Raw genomic sequence first — 22,812 nt, 5'->3', positions numbered from 1 at the left:
GAGAATTGTCAATGTTTAATGAAAGGCTGGAGGCTAGATACAGGTTCAGAAATATCCTTGTGACTGTGAACATGAGAAGTTCATCTATAATTTGCTCACACATCACTGTTTTAGAGCAGCTCGGCTAAATGTGTGCACGCTGAGGCACAGATTTATTTTGGAAAAGTTTCTGCTCATTTACATACTATATATATAGTGCAGATGTTGGTTTCCCGGAGTAAACTGTGCACAGAGACACGTCGGGTTCTGGTTCATTTGACTGTGGAAGAAAAGGCAAAGCTGTAAGTAGCTGCCGAGGCAATCTTTCCTACTCACCTCCTCTCTGTTGCTCCTCTTTCCTCCTGCTCCTAGACCCAATCCAGAGCTGCCAGTTTGCACCACTTCTCCTCATCCCCATTTAGGTGTGAAATGTATTTATATTCAAAGCAGAGAAAAACGGAGAAGTGGGGGGAGAGCGGAGGAAGTGACACAAGCAATCTACTGGAAAAGGCGCCTCTTTCTGATGTCTGTAAAATAGCATATTCGTCTGGATGAAACCCGGACAATGAGAAGCTGTCAGTAGCTATGGGCCAGTGTTAGGACCGTGTGGAGAGTATTTGAATTGGACTGCTACGCCCTTCTGGGCCACATGAGAAAGTGATTCAAAGCCGGTGAAAGTGAAACGTGAGCCCGAGCTGAGAAGCAGCACCCTGGAGATGGGGAAGGAGACAGAAGCACATTATAGAGGGCAGGAGTAGCATGAATGAGGGCTCCATGCACCACAGCCCACAGCTCTTAACATTGACTTGAGTGACAGCGAAGACACTACATGTTATTCTTACTAGATTCTCCACTTTAGAGTTGTCTGTTCCCCATCTACATATTCCCTTGTTTAGCCCTTCACAGATGCACAAAAAACCACATGCTGTTTGGAATTTTTTACCACAATCAATTATGTCTCTCAATCAATTAATTCTGTCTGAAACTCAAATTGCATTACACTGCATGTTTAGTCATGCAAGACACGAAGCACTGCTCCATCATGGGGATCTATTGGGCCAATGTGTCTGGCAGGCATCCTTTACCCACACCGAGCCAACGAGGAGATGTCTCCAGGTCTCCTTTAACACTATTATTACTTTTTAAAATCGTTTAAAGCCTCTGTGATTAATTTTTAATGGGGATGAATATTTCACTGCACATTAGAGTCAGGGTATTGTAACAAAAAAAAAAAGGTGGGGTGTGGGGAGAGCCTCCGAAGCAAAGGTATGAGGGATACGTGGTGAGAGAAAAAAAAGTTGGAGATATTGAGCTGCAGGAAGAGTCACCCCAATTTCATTCTCCCTGCTCAGTCTCCGGAGTCTCTTATGCTCCACCAACTCTCTCTGTGGTCTATCTCAATCGAAGGACAGCGTGCGAGTATCCGGTTCTGTCATGCAATGTTGTGTCACTGGAGATGTGCGTCAGAACGCACTGATTCATTATTAATGTGTGGTGAGAATGGGGAGTGATGAGTTGTTACTGTGGGCGCTGTCACAAAATGTTCGTCTCAAGTCCTCCACTGATGGATCAGTCTACAGCCTTCATCCTGCGAGTCTTGGAGACTCACAAGAGGAATCCTCCGCCCTCCCACCACCACCACTGCGCCTGGCATGCATATGCGTGTCCCCGATGTGAAGAAACATTCATTGACAAATGTTTAATGGTGCTGTATTTACATATTGAGTCCCGTCTTGTAATACCACTTTACACCTCAAGAGGCGTCAGTGAGTCACTGTAGCATCCAGTTTGCTCCATTGATTGTATCTAAAAGTGGACGTAGCTTTCGGGTCTGAAAACTGAGGCCAATGCGGAAGTGCCTTAAACTGCGATACCACCGAGGGCCACTAGGGGGGTTGGCTCCGAAAAGGTTCTGCATCCATAGACTCCCATTCAACTTCTCCTTTGAAATACAAAGTCAAAAATTTTTATCCACATGTCATTATGGTGTTATCGACCACGGTCACAGCTTTTTATTCATTTTCTGATTAGATATTAGGTCTCAAGAAGCAGGATGTTTGGGGGGGTGTCTGTTTGATTGACTATCATTTCTTTTCTTTGGTGGGGATAATCATCGTTTGCCAAGAGCTTCAGCCATCTTTGTGTTTATTGTTCAATGAGAGGATGAATTTTACTTCGTCGTTGTTGGACTGAGAGCAGACTGGACACTACAGTTACTCACTAACACCTCTTGAGGTACAAAGTGGTATTACGAGACAGTACGGGATGGGGCTAGCTGGTTAGCATGCTAACTTGGTTAGATCTCTCCGCAACACAACACACTGATGTCTCTGACTTCATGTCAAAACAGTTTTTTCTTCACATTTTGTGGATAGCTTTACAATTGAACGTTTAAAACTAAAACATGTGCATAGAGCACCTATAAACAGTCAAACCAGACTGTAAATGAGAGAAATAGGGACAAAACAATGTGCGTGTGAAATGAGGCCACAGAGCAGATATGAAACAAGCAAGAGTGGCATCTCCACAGATAACCATCAGCGAGCAGGAAAGACAGACAGACCAAGAATGCTACCTCAGCAGTCCTTTTTCTCAATTATCTGCTGTTCAGTGAAGGCGATGACGGATTGTGTTTGAAGGGGAAAAAAAAAACTCTTAGTGGACTTATAGTTTAGCTGAAAACGTACGGTTCAGAGAGTCATTAATCCATCTCAGAGTAGAGGCCCATCGAGCTCCTCCAGCGAAATGCGTGATCGAGCAATAGACAGAGCAGTTGCAGAGATAAAGCAGCAGAGTACAGATCTGATTAGGCTGCTGTCTCCGCACACTCCACGGGGATTAAGCACAACAGTTCCTTGTTAGACCTCCCGACTTTGTTACATACGGCACATTCGCCATTAGCAAAAAGAGTAACGGGGAAACATCACAACTACACTTGCCAATTAACACAACGGCCACACAATCTGATTCACGTATTTATATGCACATAATGTGCCACTGGTGCTGGATAAATAACATCAGATACATCATGCATTATTCTTCCTGTATGAGACCTTAAAAAAGCAGAGCAAATGAAACGCTTACGTATGAGTCTTGGTTGGGTACAAAATGTTACATTCTCTAGCCTTTACTATCTAAATTTGCATGCTTAAAGTGTCATTAGCATTTTTATATAAGCTTTGCCCTGAAAGATGTCCTGAGTAACTGGAGAACAAAGCTCTGTGTGCAAACACACAAAGACAGGCTTACTTATATATGTATCATAATAGCTTTGTACTCAACATATCAATATTGTTGTTAGCCTTTTATTTTTCTACTTCTTTTAAAGAAATGTCCGCTATTTCCGGCTATTTACCTTCTTTGAAGCAAATATGATGTATTTTCCTTTGATATTTTTCTTTTAGGTTTTTTTCAATTAAAGACAATCTCCATTTATGATATTATCTTATACAAATAAATGAGGGCTTATTGTAGTTCTTATAATGCTCAAATACATTCAAACTAAGTCTGACATGTTCCTAAAATGTCTGTTTGGTATATTGTGCCTTTGTTTTTACAATTTATTTTTGATATTATTTGCTGTGCTTAAAAACTTCAGGTTCTCCATTACAATTAATTCCTCGAGTTATTTGTTGTTGCCATTTTGGGGAAGCACAGTAAATTGTAAACACAACACTGACTTCAGATAACAGATTTATCTGTTTGCTCTCCATCAACCTCTAAATAAAAAGTTAGGCGTCTCTTTGGCTCTTTATATCTTCACTAAATTCACCAGCTAATCACTAATAGTTTGCATTTAAAACCAACTTAAAAAGTCTTGTATTGTACAAATCAGATTTCTTATTTTATCATAAAGCAGGTCAAGGTGCTGTAAACACTGTTTAGATGTCAGAAGTCTCCACAGAGAAAAATACACACAGCCCATATTCAGCAACTCTGCTGGTTGGACTCTGGTAAGTTTGTGACGTCACAAACTCACATTCATGTCATATGTGCTTATTCTGTCATGGAGGTAGTGATCTACAAGACGAAGAAAACCTGTGGTTGGCCTGGGCATGCGTCACTCAGAAAAGAACGAGCCAATCAGAAGAAAGAGTCACTGATATCAATGCATCTTGAGGACACAGACACAGAACATCCTGTTGTCGGCAGAGCTCCAGACAGAGGCTAAAGAGAGAAGATAAAAAACTATACTTAAAAAAAACCCAATTCTTATGGATATCAAGACTGCAAATAAAACACTGTACAAGTGTACAATGTGAAACCTTCAAAGTCTAAAAAGAGTTGAAACAAAAGCTGTGTATGTGTGAACAAAAACAGAAGAGGTTTTTATTAAGTCAGAAGTGCGTCAGGCATACAATTGCTTTAAAACTGTGTAATGGGAAAAAGTTAAAGTTAAATATAAATTACTTTAACTCAAAAATGATCCAGTTTTTTTGGTCTGAGCTCATAACTTCTTCATATCCAAATAATGTACTTGTTTAGATTCCTACTGGAAACAGTTGTGGGCTGCGGTCCAAAACAGAACCTTAACCCGTGCAGGAAATTCTTTTTACATTATATCTAGTCATCTGACCTTATTGTTAATGTTTATTACAGGAGCTTCAAAATAAATCTCTCTGGCAGTAGATTTACTGAGGTCAACTCTGTTGCTGGATGATTGGTCAAGGACAAATATACTTGCATAGAAATGTGAAATTAATTTCATTTTTCTAAATGTATTCCTGTCTGAGCTTTTCAAGTAGACTGACAGTGTGCAGTGTGCTGAGCTGTGCTTTTCTTCGAGGACTCTGGATTTCAAGAAGCTTTCTAATTGATGGAATCTGTCTTGTCAGATCTTGTGGCTTTTCCATCACTCACTCATTTTTAGGCTTCACTTTATCTTCACCTTTTTCTCTGTTGCTGCCAAATTCTCTTTTTAAACTCGGCTGAACTGGAGCCTCAGCAAAAAGAGAATCTCCTCCCCTTCACAAAGCAGGAAAATCCTCTTGTCACACATGAAAGGAACACGACGACTTGACAGCTGATTGAGTGATAAGCCCTCGTCTGACCATAAAACTGTGAATTGCGATGTCGACTGTGCAGTGTAATATTAAGTAAAGCTGTCAAGAAAAACACACGACGATACAGTACAACATCTCAGAATGAGATCTTCTGTCACATTTCCTGTATTGTGTCATCTGTATTTCTTATTCGCTCACTTCAAGCTGAGGAGCCGCTACTTCAAACCGACATTCCTGAGCAGTAATATTCTAATCTTTCAAGATGAACTCTATTTGGTTTCTGAATGAATCATTTTCTTTATGGGCCTGTTCTCCCTCTGCTCTCACTTTCTCTTGTTCCATTTCTAAATCTCAGATCTTTTCTCTCAGATCTCTCTCTTTTCTTTTTCTTTTTTTGGCTATCCACTCCCTTATCCTCAACTGCCTTTCGTCTTGTCCTCCCCCACCGTCTCTTCTCTTCTCTTTTTATGTGCCTTGATTGAGGAGGTTTGCATACACAGTATAAATAAATTACTGAGCATAAGCAGATTAGGATGATAGCTTGATTGAATCATTGATGTGGTTTACAGTAACTGAACTTCAGCTATAATATGGTTTGTTTGATAACGGAGTTGAGGTCGAGGATATGTCGCAGCTACAGGAAACACCTCATTAGCAGAGCTAAATAATAAATAATAAATGAGTAGGTGAGCGCGCAGAATAAAATCACTGAAAGCAATCAGTCTACGGTATATACGTGCCACGTTTCATAGCTCCAGTCCACAATTCAAAAGCCTTATGATGAATCTGGGCTTGTTAATGAGGTTATGCTTCCTCAGATTTATGACATAATTTGACAAACATAACCCCTCTGAGGTGTTTACATGAAAGTTCTAATAATCAGAGTGCCGCTTTAATCCGGTCTTAATCAAATTAAATTGCACTCGTGTCATCCCTCCACTGTTTTATTTCTCCTTTCTCTCCGCAGGATTTTTTTCTTTTTAAAATTTTGACATTTACAACTCACAGACATGGGTTTAAATTTCATAGCGATCTACACTTTTATTTTTGCCTTTCTTCATCCTCCTGTAAAAGTGTGAAATCCTGTTTGTTAATTGATTGATTTCAATTCAAATCTCAGAGCGCAATGATTATGCAGTAACTCTGCTTGTGTGTTTGTGTCTTTGACACCGTGTGTGTGTGTGTGTGTGCGTGCGTGCGTGCGTGCGTGCGTGCTTGTGTGTGTGTGTGCGTGTGCGTGTGCGTAAAACAGAAATAAGAGGAGCACCAAAACGAGGAGGAGCGAGGAAACAAAGAGGGCACACGGGCGCACGACTTAAGTCTGTGTTGTTTCACCTCATTAAATTGAAGAGGGAGAGCATACGAGTGTGTGTAATAAATCTTAATAAATCTCTTGTAACTGTGCTCAGTGATCAAACCTGCAGCGGTGTTTATGCAATGAGTGGCCAAACTCAAAGTGCTGCATCCGGCTGTGCTGTCACACAGAGCAGAATGACAATCCTACCAAGCCATGAAACGGAACTTTCCAAAAAAACTGACGTGATTCAAAATGACAGCGTGATGCACACAACTGTGCACCGAGACGAGCTCTGTGCTCTCAGCGCTCGCATGTAAAACAAGCGACAAATATGCAGCAATTCACACGTGCAGAGATCCACATACCTGTAGATGATGCAGGCACAGTCCCTGCAGGTCCCACAGTTTTCAATGTCCTGTCCGGTTCTGTAAGAATGTCTTCTGTTGAAAAGCATAGAAATGACATATCAGGGGTAATAGAATGATTTTTAATGTGTGTGTGTGTGTGTGTGTGTGTGTGTGTGTGTGTGTGTGTGTGTGTGTGTGTGTGTGTGTGTGTGTGTGTGTGTGTGTGTGTGTGTGTGTGTGTGTGTGCCAGAAATTCAGTTCAACAAGGGAAACCGTAACCTGAATATGTCTTTGTGAGCTCTCTCTCAAATATACCAATCTCCACTCTGAAATCACCCCTGATCATTTTTTAATGAACGATACCCCCTTCCAACAGGCTCAGTCTGTTATGTAAACCATGACTCACCATATCACTCCAGGCATAAAATAATGCTTATGAGGTAAAAGTCAAGTCTGCGTGCATAAGACCAATCACTGAGTCCTAATACTGGAACACGCAAGAGTCACTTCATGAGACACAGGGCCGTTCAGTCACATGTTTCAATGCCTGCGAAGTATAGTGTTGGCATTACTGGTAACACCGTGATTTGGATTACGCTGCTCAGATATCACTCAAGCCTTTCCGTGGATTCACAGACACACATCCGTCCATGTGTATCGCTTCCTATCCAAGAATTTTTCTCGTCCCCACGTCGTGTACTATTTTGCTGCGATAAGGCGGCAGAAATTACTAAGCAGCTTACAACGTAGGAAGCAGATTAATTAAAGACTTGATGAGAATGGTAAAGGGTTTACACTAAGAGGCATGGAGCATCTGAAACCACCAACAAGATGACAGCCAAATGCTGATTTCCATCTATCCGCGCCTGCTGCATACATGCATGAGGAAGAGAGCTGCTGCTAAATAGGTGCAACCAAACTCCCAAAAGGCTCCCTGTAGTCGGATATGACATAATTTCTTCAGCATATTGAGAGTTGAGACTTGGATGACTGACATGAGACTTCATAAAAATAATTGCAGATGCTCCCCTGCTGTCTATCTGCGGAATTCAATCTTTCCCCCCCTCTTCTTCTGGTGCTCACCCTGCCGTTTTAGCCACTTTGTTTCTCTAGCCTTGTCATTCGATCCAAATTTACACTGTGCTCTGTCCACACAGCTTTGTATTTACAATGCTTACTGGGATTGGCTATAAATAGAGGAGGCGCATCAGAGCAAAGCTCAGGCACAACAACCATCTATCTGTAATATTCACAGCACACGATGCGGGGAGGTTATTACTGCTGGGCTGTGGATATATTCCCTTTTTGGTGAAGAAGAATAATCTGCCTACAACAACCCACTTGTCTCCTCCATTGCAGGAGAGAGGAGACCATCTTTTAGTGCAAAGCTGTGATCACAACATCGCATCTGGCCCTCGTTTGTTTGTATGTGTGGAACCAGATCCTTAGTAGAAAAATGAACTGTCTTGGAATAAAACAGTTGGCACTTAAGCTACATGCTGACATTTACTTTGCAGGTCTCCAAAGTACCAGGCACTCATAATTTACTGCACATTATCCTGCTGCTTGTAGGTCTCTCCTTCTCTTCTATCCTTCTCTTCTATCCTTCTTTCTTTCTTTCTTTCTTTCTTTCTTTCTTTCTTTCTTTCTTTCTTTCTTTCTTTCTTTCTTTCTTTCTTTCTATCTATCTATCTATCTATCTATCTATCTATCTATCTATCTATCTATCTATCTATCTATCTATCTATCTATCTATCTATCTATCTATCTATCTATCTATCTATCTATCTATCTATCTATCTATCTATCTATCTATCTATCTATCTATCTAAATTCAATAGAGGCTAAGAGAACACTGACTGTTAAATATTATCAGATGGTTTCTCATAGTGCACTTGGCCCTGGGCTGAGCGGTCCTGTTAGCCTTGGGTTTACAGCTCCATTAGCCTGAGGGTTCCAGTCATTTCACATTTACAACTTCAAAATATGGGATAGCTCCTCTTTTGGCTCAGGGCTGTCACACAGCATTTAAACCCAAACAAGCTGACTCCCAAAACCCCTGATTTACCCCCAGGCTACGACACTTTTCACACTACTGTTAACGCTACCTTTGGACAACACCTTGGGCATGTGGTACACAGAACAATGCTGTGGTCCGGGGGTCATCGTCCCTGCTGTGTGAAATTTAAAAAAAAATAAAGTCCTGGGGGGATTTTGTTTAACCTTTCAAATGTGAAATGTGGTATATGCTGACCCAGGAATAGTCTAACCCCAGTTTACACTTGCACTAATATATGCGAGCGTAAAGCCCCATACTAAACTCCACTCCGGGCAGGAGCAGGGTCTCACACATCTCAGTTTTAGCCTCAGAAGCACATGGTTAAAATTGTTTTGTGTGAAAGGAGATTTGAACTGTTCTCATATCAGTTCAGTGAAGATGGCACTTTTATCCAATCAAAGCGGTGCTTGTCTGAATTGTGTGCAGTGAACCCCCAAAGAGATAAAGTTTGGGCTTTAAATTTTCAGGTATGAATTCTTAAAAGTCTTACAAAAAAGCTCTACGATAAAACAAAGCGAGGCGTTGCCTTGAGCACACTAGCCTTTCTACAGACTCAAGAGTTTCGTTAGCCAAGGGCTGATTAACAGCAAGCATGAATCGCCTTCAGACCCACTAATGTCAGCAGTTGTTAGAAAGTCAGCAGTTGTAATGGTGTGTTCAGGAGCAACTGGGAACTGAGAAAGTTATGATCTTTGAGTGGGGGGGGGATATACTTTAAAATCTGCTGAACGAGGAATATCCTTCTGGGAATGTGGGCGGTTTTTGAGAGCTCAGGTAAAAAGGTAAGAAATGTTCTTGCTCTGCACACAAATACGGTAAAAAGTAAGGTGAAATAGCCAATCTAGCCTAGCAAGTTTGCTAAAAACGACAGTAGATCAAAGCTTGTAGAAATGTAGTGTTCAAATAATATTGACGTCTTGAGTTCCATTCTTTCCCTGTGTAGGTTTATATGGATGAGGATGAGGTTTTTCTGTACAGTGACAACATAAACGGAGTACAGTTTCAGGGGTGGCCATGTTGCCAGTTTGTTGTTGTCATGTAAATGCTCTTATCTAGGAAGTAGGACTTTCCCCTTCCCAGTTCCCCGCTGCCTGAACACACGTTTAAGGAAATGTTACAACCTGACAAAAGTCTGAAATCCTGGTTGATTACAACAGTTGGGTGTCAATACGCAGCCATTAGCTTTTCATTATGTAAATTGTCCACTAAAATAAAATACAGCCTCACCCATCTCTCTCGGCTTCCTTCTTCTCGAGGTCTTGAATGACATCCAGCAGGACCTTAATGGTGTTCTGGCTGGTCTCCAGGACCCCCTCCAGGCTGTGAAGCTGGGTCTGCAGGCTGCGGATATCATGCAGTGGTCCATTAGGGCCCAGCAGCTTTTCTGTCACCCTGGCAGGGTCCAGTTTACACCTGGCCCCAGACACCAACCCTCCCAGAATTTCCTGGACCTGTCTTAGAGTGTCAGCCTGGGTGGCAGTCAGAGGTCCGGCTGTAGGCCGCTCCCCCGAAGCAGAGCAGCCCCTGGCTCCTGAGCAGCCCTGCTGGTTTGAAGGGAGAGCATGTTGGCTGTTGGGAGTGTTGGGCCTGGCGTTGGCTCCTGAGCAGAGCATTTTGTGTAGCGCCCCTAGCTGAGCCTGGGCTGAGCTAAGACAGCTGGGCTTAAAACAGGCCTTGGCAGGAGAGGAGGAGGAGGCTTGCTTCTCTCCCTTCATCACAGCGACTGGCGGGGTTTGAGCTCTGTGCTTCAGAGAGCTGGCTCTCTCACACAGCTTGGGTGAGTTTGTACATTTTATATCTTCCTTTTTCTCCTTCTCCTTCTCTTTATCTTTCTCGCCGGCCTTGCCGTCTGCCCTGAGCATGGGTGTTCGGGTTGTAGGACCAGGTGGATCATTTCCTTTTTTCCGTGGTGTGTAGGGTGGAGGTGGTGGGGGAGGAGGTGGAAGTCGAATGCCCCTCTTATCCTGAGCATTGAAGGAGGGGGGTGTGTACGGTGGTGCAGCACGAAATGTGGAAGAATATAGAGGGACGGCTTTAGTCGGAGTTGCACACGGTTGCAAGTTTGGAAGAGTGGAAACATAAGTTTTCACAAGTGGAGGTGGAGAAGTGCAAGATTTTAGTTTGGGGACTGGGGAGGAATAGGGGGTTATGCCTGTGTTGGCAGAAGAGGTATTTTGCAGAGCTTGACATGGGATGTTGCAATGAGATACAGTTTGTATGACAGTGGCATATGAAGGTGTAGTTTGATTTAAATGAGGTGCATGGGGACCGCCTGGATGTGTGGTGGTGTAGTATGATATGGAGGTGCAAGACAGGGCTGTTTGCGTTACAAATGTACAGGGTGTTAGATTTGTAGATGGTGTAGCATTTGATGCACCTGATGGTGGATGATGTTTTACATTTGGGGCACTGGTTGGATGTTTGCTGGGGTCAAAAGGTGTTACACCAGGGGTTATAGCTGGGGTCGGGGTGGAACAGGTTAAGGGAGGGGATAACATTGAGTTTGGGATGGGGGTGGTGCAGGTTTGGGTGGGGCATGGCGGTGCAATTGAGGAAGGACTGGAGCAGACCACAGCTGTGCTTGGGGTTGTTGGTGGCGACACAACAGTATAGTAGGGGATAGGGTGTTGGATCACAGCGGGTGCAGAGGTGGAGCAAGGAATGGGCAGTGCTTTGGGCGGTGGTGGGGTGGTGCAAGCTGGCTTAGCTGGGGAGGAGCAAGGTGGCTTAGCGCAGTGTTTAGGGGTTTGTATTGTCACACTTGTAGGTGGCGGGGAGGTACAGTAAGGCACAGTAGTTATTTGGGTGGTGGGAGGGTCTTGAGTTGTGATTGGGACTACAGGACTGTCAGGGCGAATTTGCACTGAGCCGGGTGTTTCCGTCAGAGGTGGGGAAGCAACGGGGCTGTCAATTTGTGTCTGCGTAGTGCAAGGTTTATGATTAGGAGAGGAGTGACAGGGAGAGTCTGTTTGTATTTTAGTGGAGCATTGTTCAGCGTTTGGAGGTAGGGCCGGATGAGAACTGGCAATCTGAACTTGGGTTGTGCATTGTTCGTCACTCGAAGGTGGAGACTGATGTTGATTCTCAGTTTGACTTTGGGTGGTGCAGTACTTTGAATTTAGAGGTGGGCGAGGGCTCTCGGTTTGAACCTGGGTGGTACTGATTTTGGTATCGGAGGGTGGCGGGGATGGACTGGGGCTTTCAGTCTGCGTGGGAGTGGTACAGTAGTGCACTTCCTTTCCAGGATCACTTGTTGTCCTACTTAGCCGCTTTCTCCTCCTGACCACCGAGGGAGTGCTGCTTCCTTGACGCTTCGGGCCGTCTCGGCAGGATACAGAGGAACAGTGACATGGCTCAGTGTTATGAAGGACTGAAGGGGGGCAGCTGTGCCTTGAGGTTTTTAACACACTAACAGCTGACTTAAGGTCTGCCCTGGATACCTTAGACCTTCGTTCCACAACGGTTCGATCCCCATGGCCATGAGGGCCATTCTGATCTTTGGCCCCAGACGGCACATGGTTGTGCGTAAGGTACTCATCTTGAGAGTCGTGTTCGTCATCGCCATCCACACCGACCGAGTCCCCAAGGCTGTGGCTACGTGTGTGAGTGGAAGTGAGAGGCTGGGGCTTTCTCAGGCATGGGGAGGTCTGGATGGCTGTGCTGGTGCTCGTACTGGGCCTGCGTGTCATTGGCAAGGTTAAGGAGTTCGTCTGTGGCGGTGCCCAGCATCGACGTGTCGGGCCTGGTGTCAATGGATGAGGAGGGGCCCGGGCTAAAAAAGCAGCCACCACCTCAATAGTACTTGCCATGTCCCCACGCACAGCGCCCACCACAGAGGTCTGGCCTGGCAGACTATCAGTCTGTGGCCTGTCCCTGTCAGTCCATGGCTGCAGGGACCTGCTGCTGTGTTTGCGAAGAGGATGTGGGCTGTCACAGTCTGTGGCAGGCCTCTGATGGCTATTGTTATCTCCTGTTCCACTGTTGCCACTGCTGCTGCTGCCATCCTCCAGGTCTTTGAAGCGGACCTGGTGGGTGCGGCTGCGGCGCCGCTTAAGGCGACTCTCAATATCCGGGGAGTCTCGATTGAGCAGCACAGAGCGCACAGTCATTGTCCCGGGCAACTTGTCCGCCAAGGTGCTCTTGCCGTTGGTTCGGCCTGTGAGCAAGTGGTTGGGCTCTTTGCTCACCATTTCTCTTGCTTCTCTCGCTCCCCCAACATCCACAGGCTCTGCAGGGAGTTTGCTGTCGTGAAGGCCTTGTTGTGTTACTGCGTCAACAAGGAAAGTGATCTCTCCATTACTATATATTCATAACAACAATGAAAGATCTATACAATTTATTGACTGGGTTCCAGTTTCACCACAGAACAGACTGGAGATATAGATGTCTCTTTATAGGACTGTGTATAGCTGCTCAGCTTATCTGTACACCAGGACGAGAACTTCCTTTGCAACTAAGATTGTCCCCGAGAAAAAGGTGGATTATATTCACAGTTCAAGGTGTGGTAATATCAAGCACAGACAGTAAAAACTGAGTATAGATCATATGTTAACCCAAAGAACCTTATGGGTCTCTACTCTTATACTGTTACAAAAATAAATATATGCAGCATCAAATATTCTTTAAAAGGAGCATGTCCATACTGAAGTTGTGCGCTTCTGCTTCTTATTCCCATTTCCATTTAACTTTCCAGGAAGGTTAAGTCTTGACGAGGCCAGAGAGGTTACCTGCAAACAAGTCGAGAGGAAGGGAATGCATCCTGTCCATTCTCTGTGTCCATCACATTGGCTTGGCAGCCCCTCCTTCTCCACCTGCTTTGTCCCGTGGGACCTCAGGAGATTGGATGGCCAAACTATGGGATGGGCTTGCATGCTTCCCCATAGTAGCCTGTCTTTAGGAACTTTTTCGCTCTTTCCTACTCCCCTTTTTAGTTTATTACTTTCTGTCTCTTGTTCTTTCTTTCTTAGCTCTTCTCTCGGTGACTCAGTCTCTCATGGCTGAAGAGAGTAGGAGCTCCTAGAGTGAGGAGAAAGACAAAGGAAAGAAAGAAGAGGAGTAAGAGACTGTAATTGTTTCCATATTATTGCATTTCTATTGAAACACAATGTGCTTGTGCCTCAGGATAATGAAGAAGATATATGACATGCAGCTATTTTGAAATGCACGAGAGCAGGATGAAGAAGACATCAATTCAGAAAAAGTAGAGAAAGGATGGAGGTGGCAAAAGAAAAAAAACACTCGGAATATCATCAGCGGTGGAGAAATACACACTCAAAACAAGTGACAAGAGATTGTAATTAAGGCCTATTCACATTGCCTGAAGGGGATACTTATGTTTTATGTCTGTTCGATATTCATCTCCCTCATTACTGTTAAAAGTAGCTGTGTTGTAGTAGCATCAGCACTGGTAGTATTATTACCTCTCGGGCACACAGCGTGGTTGTTATTCTTCACATGTGTGCATCTTTGGATTTTTCTTTTTCCTCCATGTTTTAAGAGTCTGTGGCCCTGTTATCAGTCCTTGATGATCTGTCATGTTGACATCCTTTCTGATTCATCCGGTCACTTCGTGACAGTCTGTCCGCCATGCTGTAGTTAGTAGTATGTTCTCGTCACTCTGATTCTGCGGTCTGTTTTTGACGATCTGTGGCCTTGATACGTATATATCACTTCCATTTCCTGTCTGTGCCACTAGCAGTCAGGCGTGATGCTGTCATTTGCCTTACACCATCTATGGATCTGTTTCTTGTTATCTCATCGTGATAGCCTCCGACACTGACAGGCCCGGGCTAATTCTGTGCGCAAGTGTGACTGTCCGTTGCTCGGTGCTCCCTATCTTCTGTGGGAGGGGTAATTAGTGACTCCTTCACAGCTCCCAGGTTATTTAGGGAGAGAGATACCCGAGGGGCTGCCACTTTTATTTACGTCCACTGTTTTCCTCGCGCTCTCTCTTTCTTTCCCCGGCTCAGAGGAGGAGGATCTTTGTCACAACTGCGCCCCCCCTTCCCGTCAACCCCTTTAAAAACATGGTTATTAGGATTAATTATGATTAAAATCACAGCAGAGAGAGCCTTGAGGGGAAATATCAACCATACACACTCAGATATATTAATGAATTTAGAAACAAAACCACGGGATTCCTTCTCATTTTACTTTCTTATCACTGCAGTGTATACAGATGAACTGCTTAACTCTGAATCACACAGAAGACCAACTCATTCTAGGTAGTGGTACACATGTCTCAAGCATGGAGGACTGAATCATGCTCTATACGGCATATCATTAACCTGCTTGGATCCACGCTGTCCATTTGACCTTGATGGGGATTTTCCTTTCTTTTTCCTTCCTGGACAAAATCGTGTTTCCTCCGCTCCTATTTTTTCATAAATATCCCATTTTTATACCCGTCGTCAGTCTTCCAAACCCATCCCCTGTAAAAGGCACTCTACTCCCAACCTTCACCCTGACAGATTTTCCTCAGAGTTCCATCCACGCGTCGTAGGACCATTACCCTCGCTCATTCTATGGGGGTGTCATCCTGAACATGCCCTCTTTTCATCTTTCTTACATCTGGCTTTTTCTCTTTTGTCTTTTCACCTCCGTCACTCAGATCTTTTTCTCCTCCTACGCCACCACTTGCTCTGCCACAGTCTCTCCTGCTGCCTCTTTGTCCCACATCCCTTTCTATCCACAGTTCCTCCCTCTCACTCCGCAAACTACCCTCGGATCAAAATTTACGCCGACAGTTTAATGAATCCTTCTGAGACCTTCTTAATGTTGCATGGGCTCACTCTCTGGGCTGAGGCCAGTCCTGCCCCACATGTGACATTTCCATGTTGAGCATTATTGGCAGACAAGAGATAAATCACCAGGCAAGAGGAGGAAGGTGTGCAACGGCATAATGCCAGCAAGGGTCATAACTCTTTGTGGTTATTATTTAAGATTTACTATAGCCTCCCTGCCTGCGTCTCCGAGAAGGCTTTTCGATGAATATGGGCTTCTAACCTCCTTCCGGTGTGTGCCTTTTCATGGCTGTGTGTTGCATTCAAAATACAAGAAGTCAAGACTCTGGTTGCGCTGATCTAATAATATTCTGAGTCAGAGTCTTTCAGGGATGTTGAGAATTGCATCCATGCCAATAACACACCTTTGGTTCTCACTGTGCTGAGGAGGCGGAAGGTGCTGTGGATTGAATTGTTATGTAAAGGCATGTCAGATTGGATTGTCTAGGCACGCTTAAAATTTGTCAGACAGGACTGAGATGAAGAGGAGGCAGAAAGAGGAAGAGGAAGGAGAGGAGGTAGACATGCTTGGTTATATTTAGAGAGGCAATGAAACGCACAGCAAACTAAGAGGAGTAGAAATCTGAATAAGTAGGAGGGAGAAGAGGCGGAGGTAGGGGGACAGGGAGCCAAGCAGGAGGGAACAACCCCTGGCAGCAGAGGAAATGTCATGGTTAGGGTTCAGTGAAGTGGTAAATCAGGAGCATCAGCATGTCAGGGCATTTAAGGGAGAACTGGAGAGGAACAAAAAAAAGCTATATGATCGGTTATTGGTCCTGTGAGCACAAGGAGCGTAAGAGTTATACCTGCGCTCTGTCAGAGGAACTTACAACACAGTCAGCTCACCGAACAGACGCAAAGTGCATGAGCCATTGTGGTGTTTACCTTCTTGTCCAAAGAGATCTTCGATTCAAGAAGAGCTCCTTGGGAGTTGCCTGTAGATGACTATTTTGTTAGGTAAGCATTGTGTGCAGCAGAGCAGAGCAGAGCAACATCTCAAACAGGGGGATGCTTCGTTTTATTGGATACTATGAAACCAGCGAGCGCATAAAAAATGCACATGTAAGCCCATAAAAGACTTTGTGGGCACAAAGATTCGTCCGTAAATAGATCCACATGCAGACCTAAGTGGTGCTAAAGCAGGAACTAAACACAGCCCGAAATTATACACTTATTCATTGATGAAGGAATAAGAAATGTACAACTTGTAGGGAAACCAAGTAAACGCATCATCTTTATTGGTCTGGGGAATAAGATTGGTTCTTTGCCGATAATCAAAGCAGGAAGCGGTGTTACTCCTGCTTCCTCTGACTGACGAAATCTTAAGCGTGGTAATGCTGAACAGCAAATTAAATTATAGAAACAAACGTAAATTAAATTACGATTCTTAATTCATTATGTGAGGCAACACAGACATTGTCATTCCTGTCAGACACTTGTGTAAAAGCATCCGGCAGTAAACGTCGGTTTGTTTGTTTGTTTGTTTGTTTATGACTGTGTACTGGCATCCAATTTGGTCAGTTACAATCACAGCAAGCCATATTTCAAGAGGCACGAGCTGCACTGGAGGTTTTCTGTAATCAGCATATACAAATAGACAGAGGATTTATTTTCCCCTTCATCTAAATGAAGTTATTGCCCAAGTGGTAACTACCCTGGCTCAGAGTTGAAGCACTTGACCTCTAGATGCCAAGTGTCTACAAAAGTCTATACACACAGATGATCTCTGAGAGTCCACTGGCACTGACAGCTGCACTTTATCTCTTGTTCGAGGAATCAACATTAGTTGTTAGCAAGCTGGCGACTATTTTCTCTCTTCCATGGGCAGCGTGATGCATTCCTTGTTTCATGTGAGTTCTTAGAGGAGGACACGCCTACACGCATTTTAAATTTGGAGCTCTAGTCAGCAAAAATTTAAAAAGAGAAACAACAGCCAAAGTTAGGGGCTAACTGGTGAACAAAGTGGACCAATTAGGGCATGACAAATATGACAAATATGTCCCTCAGGAGTTAGTGGAGAGACAAACAGAGCTAAAAAAAGAGAGTCAGTGTTCATATAACATTCATCTGGTGGCCGGCAACGCATTTCTAAATGAGTGTTCTGTGTGCCTGCTGGATGTGTGACGGTCGGGTAAAGTTAGCTACAACTCAAAAGACGATCATTTGCCGTGGTAGCGTTTGCAAGTTGCTTCCGCTGCCCCAAAGTGGCAAGAAAACACTTTTTGCTCACTTGAATGTCCAGTGTGTAGGATTTAGGAGAATCTACTGGCATGAATAGAATCATGAATGGAACATCATTTCCATAAAAAAAAATTAAAAAAAAAATGTTATAGTGTATAATCACCTGAAACTGAGAAAGGTTGTGTTTTTGGAGCATGTTTTTACTGTATGTTTACATTTCTACTGTAGATTCTCATGCTTGGGAGGGTGAGTTGAACAGTGTTCACTTGGTTGCAATCTGCAATCTCACCACTGGATGCCACTAAATCATACAGACCGCTCCTTCAAGAGTGTCCTGGCTAGTTTGGCATGCACGTTTTTTTTTTTAGTTAAAGGTGTAATATGAAACTTTTTCACACTAAAATGTCTAAAAAAGGACGAGACATATCATCCCAAAGGTTTCCAGCAATGTTCAGAGAAATCAGTAATCTAAATTAAAGTGTTTAATTAGGTCGCCTGTCCATGGCGTCATATCCACTTTACCCCCTTGATTTGCTCCAACTGTGAAATACTCTCAAGACCAGGTGCACCTTCAACCCGAAAACAATGTGCACTGTTTTGCTATGGCTTCTGGGTTTTCTCACATTTTGGGTGTGTGTCAGAGGTGTGAAAACCCCACAGGATGTTCAACGCACAGCCGTTGAACACCAATGTTATTCTGCGTCCTGTCGAGCCTGAACGTTCTCCAGATGATTCGCACCGGCTACTGAAGGCTGGTGAACTACAGCAGCTAACGATTGGATTTCCATAGTGAGGAGCCTCCCTTCGAATTCACTGAGGCTTATCTGTAACACGGCAAATAAAGGACACTCCTCACATGTATCATTATCACTAAAAGAAGCAGAGGAATAGCAAATTATAAGACTCGCTGAACAAGAGACAGCAGGAGAGTGAGAGGGAGAAACAGAAGACATCGCTAGATGCTAAGCTAAACATTGATTTAAAAACAAATTTAAGATTTGAATCGCTAATGGTGGTTGTTTAACAATCAAGACAACAACTCCCAGGATCTCATGCTACTTCACAATGTCATTAAATTCTGTCCTTTGTTATTGTTTTGACTGAGAGACTGTAGTGAAAGAAAAAAGAGGTTTTAACCTGATATTTCTGCTTTTCCCTTTTCACCTCACACACAATTTTTCACATTCATTTTTAACAGATACTGAATAGGGATGCAATGCACAGATCTGGAAGGAGGTTTAAGAAGCTCATATGTCTTATCTGGGAAATGTTGTTCCTGCTGGTTTGTTTTAGGAGACAAACATTTAAAATCATCTTCAGAATTAACAGCATAACTTTGATGGATGGATGTGAAACTTTGATGCTCCATATCTCAGCACTGTTCATTAGCAAGACAGACGTTCATAATTCACAATGATGAGTTATAATTCATTTTCAATGCTTTATTGTAATGCCCTGCTCACCTCACAGAGCAAATACTTGAACATCTTCTACTTCTATCATTACTTTAAAAGTCACATAAACATGTATAAATGACAGCTTATTACGAAAGAGGTCACTGCGGCCGCCGTACTTGTTCCACTTTCCTTCAAGGATGGGTGGATTATTTCTAACTTTTAGGGTGTGAGTGCCATAAATGATTTGTTCCATCTGTCATCTTTTGACCAAAATCCACTGCCTAATATAAAATCCCTATATGTAGGCCACTGGATTGTCATAAGCATACTCGGCCAATTGTGAGCAAATTTGAGGATGTTTGGGTGTGTGTGAAAGAAAGCCAGAGTAAACATAGTTTTCTCTCTTGCACTCATTCTGCAGCCTAATTGTCTTGTCTCACTGGCTGGTTAGTTAATTTATGCTCGAGCTTATTTGTCTCTCTTTTCCACTCCGCCGCGGGTTTCAGAGAAGTTCCTATGTTCTCTGTGTGAATTGTCAGCAACAAAGCAGAACAGGTGGCCTGACTGACATGTCCAGTGCACAGCAGCATGCTTCATGTAGGTACGTAGAGCACAGTGCACTCCCTGGGGGCTACTCTCTGCTGGACTGTCGTGTTGCAATGTCCCTGTCCAGACTAATGTCCCAAGAGTACATCATAGTGTGTTACCTATAAAGCCAAGTCGCTGTCAGTCCAGAGAAAACACCTGGCCTGCAGACAGACAGGTTGTCCAAGTGTAGAGGAAGTAAATCAAAGTAAAAGAATAAGAGAGGACATTGACTGCTGTCGGGTGAAGACGTTTAAGTGGTGGAGATAGACAACACGTTTATAAGAAATGTTAGGAAAGGGCTGCCAGACAGAAAAAAAGAAAGAAAGCTGGGAGATGGAGATAGCTGACCCCTTAAACGAGCCACTGATGAGATAAGATGAAAGAGAAAGATACAGTAGTGCACAGCAGAAGGAGTGAGAGAACAAGAGGAAAGACTTGTGGGAAGACGGACAGGATTAACAGCACAGCGTTTCTTCACACAGCGAGTGCGTGTGTGCAAAATGCACCTGTGCGTGGTAAACGCATGCATGTGTATGTGATGGTGTGCATGCACAAGAGAATGTATGTGCAATTACGTGTGTGTCATGCTTGACAGGGACAAGATTACTTAACTAAGAAACGTGAAAACGTGCAAACTAGAATAAACTGTTACATCTAAATGTGTGATCATAATGTTGAAGTGTGTTAATGTTGCATTAACAATTTATATGGGAGGACTAGCCTGTACAGCACTGGACCTTGCTTAGGGTACACACACACACACACACACACACACACACACACACACACACACACACACACACACACACACACACACACACACACACACACACACACACACACACACACACATAGATCCATACAAATGGAATTCCCTCACTCAGTGCCTCCTCCTCCTCCAACTTTCTGCGTCCCCCTCTCTCCTCTCCCCTCCACACACACACACACACACATACATATATATATATATATATATATATATACACACAAACACACACGCACTGTCCTGCCTCATGACAAATATGCAATGAAAGCATGCTGCTCGAATCTGCAAAGCTACATCACTGACAGACCAATCTAAGCTCCTCACTCTTTAAAGCTCCTCATAAAGCTGCACAATCTCAGAAAATAACTCCCACACCTGCAGTAAAGCAAATCCCAGTTTCCAAACACACGCACTCGCACACACACACGCAATCCAATTTCACTACATTTCACAAAAACAAGCAGAGGCACATCGCCAGCACATGAACACACCCCCATTGTCAAAACAAATATGTGTGCATGCACGCACCTGCCAAACACATAAACAAAATGTGTGCATGCACGTGTGTGTGCACGCATGCAAGGACACTGCCTCTGCTTCGTTGTACAATTCAGCAGAATTTAAAGAGCCAAAACAAAACAACAAGTAAATTCTTCTCACTACTCGTGTTCAGTAAATAGAAACAGATACTTGTGTGTTCTTTTAAATCTGTCCTCGTCTCTGATTTCCCCTCACTTGGTTATCTCTATGGTGATGCTGAGAGAAGGCTACTGGGGAGATTGCTGTACTATCTTCCATCAGGACACAGAACTGAGTCACACATACCACATCTCTCTCTTCCTGTTTCCCTCTGTGTTGTCTCTTTCTCCCACGAGCGCTCGCTCCTCTTCTCCGCTATTCCTTCACGTTGCTTCCTCCCGTTCTTCCATCCCTCTGGCGTTCATGTTTGCTTTTATTCCCACCTCTCTGTCACTGCTGCTCGGTGAGCTTCACACCGTCTCCTCTCCTCTGTGTAGAGTCCATCTGCTCCTCTCCTGTCTTTCCTTTCCTCCACTCTTTCTCCTCCTCTCCTCTTTGGCTGTGTCTTCTTCTATCTCACCCTCCTCTTCTCTCCCGCGGATTCATGGCTTTCACGTGGGAACCTTTTTATCCATCCCTCACAGCTCTGTGCTCCGCTGTGCCTACCTAGTTGTCTGTGCGTTTGTGCCGTGAGTGGAAGTGAAAGGACAGGAGGGGGAGCAAGAAGACAAGAGTGAGCAAACAGGCAGTTATCCTCTCAGATGCTCCTCTCAGTTCTCCCTGTCTTGTTCCTTTTCCCTCTCTCCCTCTTTCTCTCTGCATCTCTCCATCATGACCTCCTCTCCGTGTCGCCATGCAAGCCCCCGTATCCTTGTAAGCAAAAAGAGGGAGGGAGCAAGAGGGGCGGGGGGGGGGGATGGAGAGTAGGAAGCCGAGGGAGGTGGAGCTAGTGAGTCGGTCTAATTAAAAAGCAGAGTATGTACAGCTGCAGAGAGCGAAGAGGGACACGGCGAGAGGAGGAGAGGGGGGAGGAGAGAGGGGAGGAGAGGGGGGAGGAGAGGGGGGAGGAGAGAGGGGAGCGAAGTGATCCAGGGGGCGGAACCGAGGGACAGGGAGGGAAAGAAGCAGTCAGCGGGGGGTGGAAATGGTTTAGGTGTGTGTGGGGGCGGGGGGGGGGGGGGGGTAGAGAGCAGCTAGTAGTGTGAGGTTGGGGAAAAGGAACGAGCTGACAGGACACCAAGGTCAGCTGGAGAGGAATGCAGAAAGGTCAGGCACAGAAAGAGAGAGAAGGAGATAGGAACAGACAGGTAGAATTATTCTACAGATATCTCCCATATGAGCGGGGGCCGAGCCGGGGAACCGTGACCAGCAGGATAATAGAGACACATGGACGACGGCCCTCTGAGGCAGCGGCAGATCCATAGCCATCGAAGATTAAGTGTTTTCAGGCCTCTCTGGATTAGAGCACGCGTGAGTGTTGCGCATGTAAATAAAAGGCCAATCTGTATTAAATGAATCCCATATTTCTGCCCTCCTGTCTGAAGTTGTGAGTGTTGGGGAACAAGTTGTTTTTTGTCTGCGCTTGATGACTAGAACAAACTGATTTCTTTTCCTCATTGTTGTACATCGACCCCATCATAACGGTGCGGGCTGGTGTCACCTGAGGCTGCGGGAGAAACCACTCTGCACAGCAGAGACGGAGAGATAAAGTCTACACCTAAATGCCTCGAGGGCTGAGAGATCTCATCCTGCTTTATCAGCTCTGATCACTTATCTTGTCCCATCTCCTCTCTCTATCAGACCTACATTAACATCCCAGTGAATCGAGTTTTTATATCTCTCAGTTGCTCTACTTTACGCTTTCAGACTCAATTTCTAGGAATTGAATAGATTT

The 22,812-nt window shown here is 44.3% G+C and overlaps 1 protein-coding gene across 3 annotated transcripts in view; it reads right to left on the bottom strand.

Moving 5' to 3' along the window:
* LOC138630987 (mucin-2) overlaps positions 1 to 21,780 on the bottom strand; it is a 35,427-nt gene extending 13,647 nt beyond the window's left edge. Inside the window, exons 1-4 of one of the 3 annotated variants that reach the window (XM_069715687.1) lie at positions 21,225 to 21,780; positions 13,413 to 13,701; positions 9,913 to 12,952; positions 6,645 to 6,719 (exon numbers count right to left, since the gene is read on the bottom strand). In XM_069715687.1, the coding sequence (XP_069571788.1) occupies positions 6,645 to 6,719; positions 9,913 to 12,952; positions 13,413 to 13,452 (3,155 nt within the window). In that variant the 5' untranslated portion in view covers positions 13,453 to 13,701; positions 21,225 to 21,780. Of the gene's footprint in view, positions 1 to 6,644; positions 6,720 to 9,912; positions 12,953 to 13,412; positions 13,702 to 14,105; positions 15,544 to 21,224 lie in introns of those variants that run through there. The other 2 variants (XM_069715689.1, XM_069715688.1) reach the window with 2 other exon arrangements.
* Between the last annotated feature and the right edge of the window lie 1,032 nt (positions 21,781 to 22,812).

This window comes from Brachyistius frenatus, unplaced genomic scaffold, assembly GCF_029030835.1.
Source record: "Brachyistius frenatus isolate BFR_SWC_R1_liver_20210118 unplaced genomic scaffold, ASM2903083v1 Contig_146, whole genome shotgun sequence".
Classification (NCBI taxonomy): Eukaryota; Metazoa; Chordata; class Actinopteri; family Embiotocidae; genus Brachyistius; species Brachyistius frenatus.
The sequence above is the reverse complement of the archived record's forward strand: the minus strand, read 5'-3'. Positions and strand labels throughout refer to the sequence as shown.